The sequence below is a fragment of the Choloepus didactylus genome, chromosome 25 (assembly GCF_015220235.1).
Source record: "Choloepus didactylus isolate mChoDid1 chromosome 25, mChoDid1.pri, whole genome shotgun sequence".
In the NCBI taxonomy this organism is placed as follows: domain Eukaryota; kingdom Metazoa; phylum Chordata; class Mammalia; order Pilosa; family Megalonychidae; genus Choloepus; species Choloepus didactylus.
The window spans coordinates 3058381-3060919 of record NC_051331.1 but is presented as its reverse complement, the minus strand read 5'-3'; the positions used below and the strand labels follow the sequence as shown (position 1 = coordinate 3060919).

Genomic DNA, 2539 nt, shown 5'->3' with positions numbered 1-2539 from the left:
TCCAAGCCAAAATTATTTATTAACTGGCCCTTTATAGAAAAAGTGGTCTGACCTCTGGGACGCTAATCTAGCCAAGAATATTGTGTGAACTTTTCAGTTTGGGTTTGAACTTGTTTTTTAATGACCAGCTAATAGTTCCAATACAATTTAGTATGTAGTCCAAGCTTTTGCCACCAATTTGAAATGCTATCATTTTAATATGTTTCTTTATACATTGCTCTGTTCCTTGCTTCCTTATTCTGTTCCACTGTTTTATGTGTCTATGCTTGCACAATATAAAGTTTTTTTGGCTGGGACATTTTAAAGTGAAACTTAGACTCACTATTTTGCCAATAAAGTCTTTTATATTCATCTCTAACAGAAAACTTATTTTTTTAATTAACTTAACCACCATGCCATTATTAAACCTTACAAAATAGATAATTCTTTAATATCATCTCATAGCCAGTCCATATTTAAATTTACCATATTGTCTCAAAAATGCCCTTTCCCAGTTGGTTTAGTCAAATCAGAGATAGACAAAGTCCGTGCATTGCATTTCTTTTCTTTGGCTTTTGAGCCTCTTTTAATCCATGATAGCCCCATGCCATTTACTCCTTGAAGAAACCAGGTCTCCTGTCTTGTAAACCTTGTTATTCAAAGTGTGGTCTGTGGACTGCAAGCATGGTTACCACCAGGTTTTACAAAATGCATGCTGTAGCTACCTGTTGCTGTCTAGTAGAGGGTGAGGGTGTGACATCTTTCCTCTTTCTTTGCAGTGGGGGTTTGTGGTTGTGGGAGTAATTAGACACACCCCTCTCCAACACACACACCTGACTTTGGTGAAGAGAAGAAAAATATTCCAGGTTGGTTCTACATGACAAAGAATCCTGCCGTGGGTTGGAATCATCAAATCTGCTGTTCATTGTGTCTTTTCACACATCACCTCAACCCCAATACACGCATGATGTTTAATCTTTTTCTGTACACTTGTATGTTGCCTACAATGATCCTAGTAAACCATAAAGTATCAGACAAATATGGGTCATTACATGATTATGGAGTGTCATTTCTAACAGTAAAATCTGGTAACTCAGTTTAGATGTCCCCAGGAAATTCCTTCAGGGAATCATCACAATTTTTCAGGGCACAGTTTGCTGAGGAAGGTCTTCTTCATGGCGTTCTTCAACTCCGTGTTTCTGAGGCTGAAGATGATGGGACTAAGGAAGGGAGTGAGGATGGTGTAGGTGGTGGCCATGAGGATGTTTCCTTCCAGAGACTGGGGGCCCTTGGGCTTGAGGTAGACGACAGAGGCAAAGCCGTAGTGCACAACCACCACAGTGAGGTGGGACGCGCAGGTGGAGAAGGCTTTACGCCGACCCTCAGCCGAGGGGATCCTCAAGATGGTGGCCACGATGAAGGCATAGGAGAGGAGGATGAGGACAAAGCATCCCAGCAGGGCTGTGATACACACCAGACCCACGCCCATGGCCACAACCGGCACATCATCCCCACAGGCCAACATCAACAGGGGTGGCACGTGGCAAGCAAAATGGTGGACCTCATGGGGGCCACAGAAGGTGAGGTGGGAAATGGCCAATGTCACCACCAGCCCGATGACTAAGCCACCTGCCCAGGACCAGGTCACCAGGCAGGCACAGCCACAGGGGCTCATGAGCGTGTTGTAGCGCAAGGGATAGCAGATGGCCACATAGCGATCGTAGCCCATGACGGTGAGCAGGAAGGAGTGGGTGAAGCCGAACGTGAAGGTGAAGAACAACTGACTGGTGCAGGCCACGAAGGCGATGGAGTGCTGTGAGGAGAACAAGTTGGCCAGCATGCGCGGGATGATGGTGAAGGTGTAGAGGATCTCGGAGATGGAGAGGGTGCACAGGAAGAGGTACATGGGCGTGTGCAGGCTGCGCTCGCTCCAGATAGTGGCCATGATGAGCAGGTTGCCCAGCAGTGTGAACAGGTACATCAGCAGGAAGAGCAAGAAGAAGGCAGGAAGCAGCTGGTGTGGGAAGGTGGAGAAGCCAATGAGGATGAATTCAGACACCGAGGAGCGATTGCCTCCCTGCATCGGGGCTGGGGCTGGGGGAGGGTGGACAGGGAGAGATCAACCTCTGCATGTGGAAGGTCATCGACTTCCACCATCCAAGGATCATAGAAGGGGCTGCCGCTGAAAAATGGTAATATCTAGCATTCATTGATCTCCCTCTCTCTGCCTTTATATCTCTCAGCAACCTCACGAGGATTGTAGATTTGTTTTTAGCAAAAGAAAAGAAAAAAGATGAAGCAAATATGACAAAATGTGAAGAACTGTTCAATAGAGATGCAAAGAGGTTAAGCAGCTTAGCCAAGGTGAAGCTGTTGAAATGGGAAAGCCAAGACATGAACCCACCATTGGGCTTACTCCAAAGACCATATCTTTCAGCATCTGTATTTCTTCCCCAAATGAAATGATCCTTCACTGGAGCTTCCACCCATTGCCACTCTACCCCCTTTCTCTTTCCTCATAGATCCTCTTCTGCCTATAGATCCAGCTACCACAAGTTGT

The 2539-nt window shown here is 46.1% G+C and overlaps 1 protein-coding gene across 1 annotated transcript; it reads right to left on the bottom strand.

Annotated features, from left to right (window-relative positions):
- Window positions 1-1111: 1111 nt before the first annotated feature.
- On the bottom strand, window positions 1112-2062 carry LOC119520611 (olfactory receptor 10H1-like). The gene has a single exon (XM_037818571.1). It carries the CDS (start codon window positions 2060-2062, stop codon window positions 1112-1114), a length of 951 nt encoding a protein of 316 aa, XP_037674499.1.
- Between the last annotated feature and the right edge of the window lie 477 nt (window positions 2063-2539).

Excerpts from the sequence above, each read along its gene's own strand:
- LOC119520611 (XM_037818571.1), bottom strand. The coding sequence starts at position 2,062 with ATGCAGGGAGGCAATCGCTCCTCGGTGTCTGAATTCATCCTCATTGGC.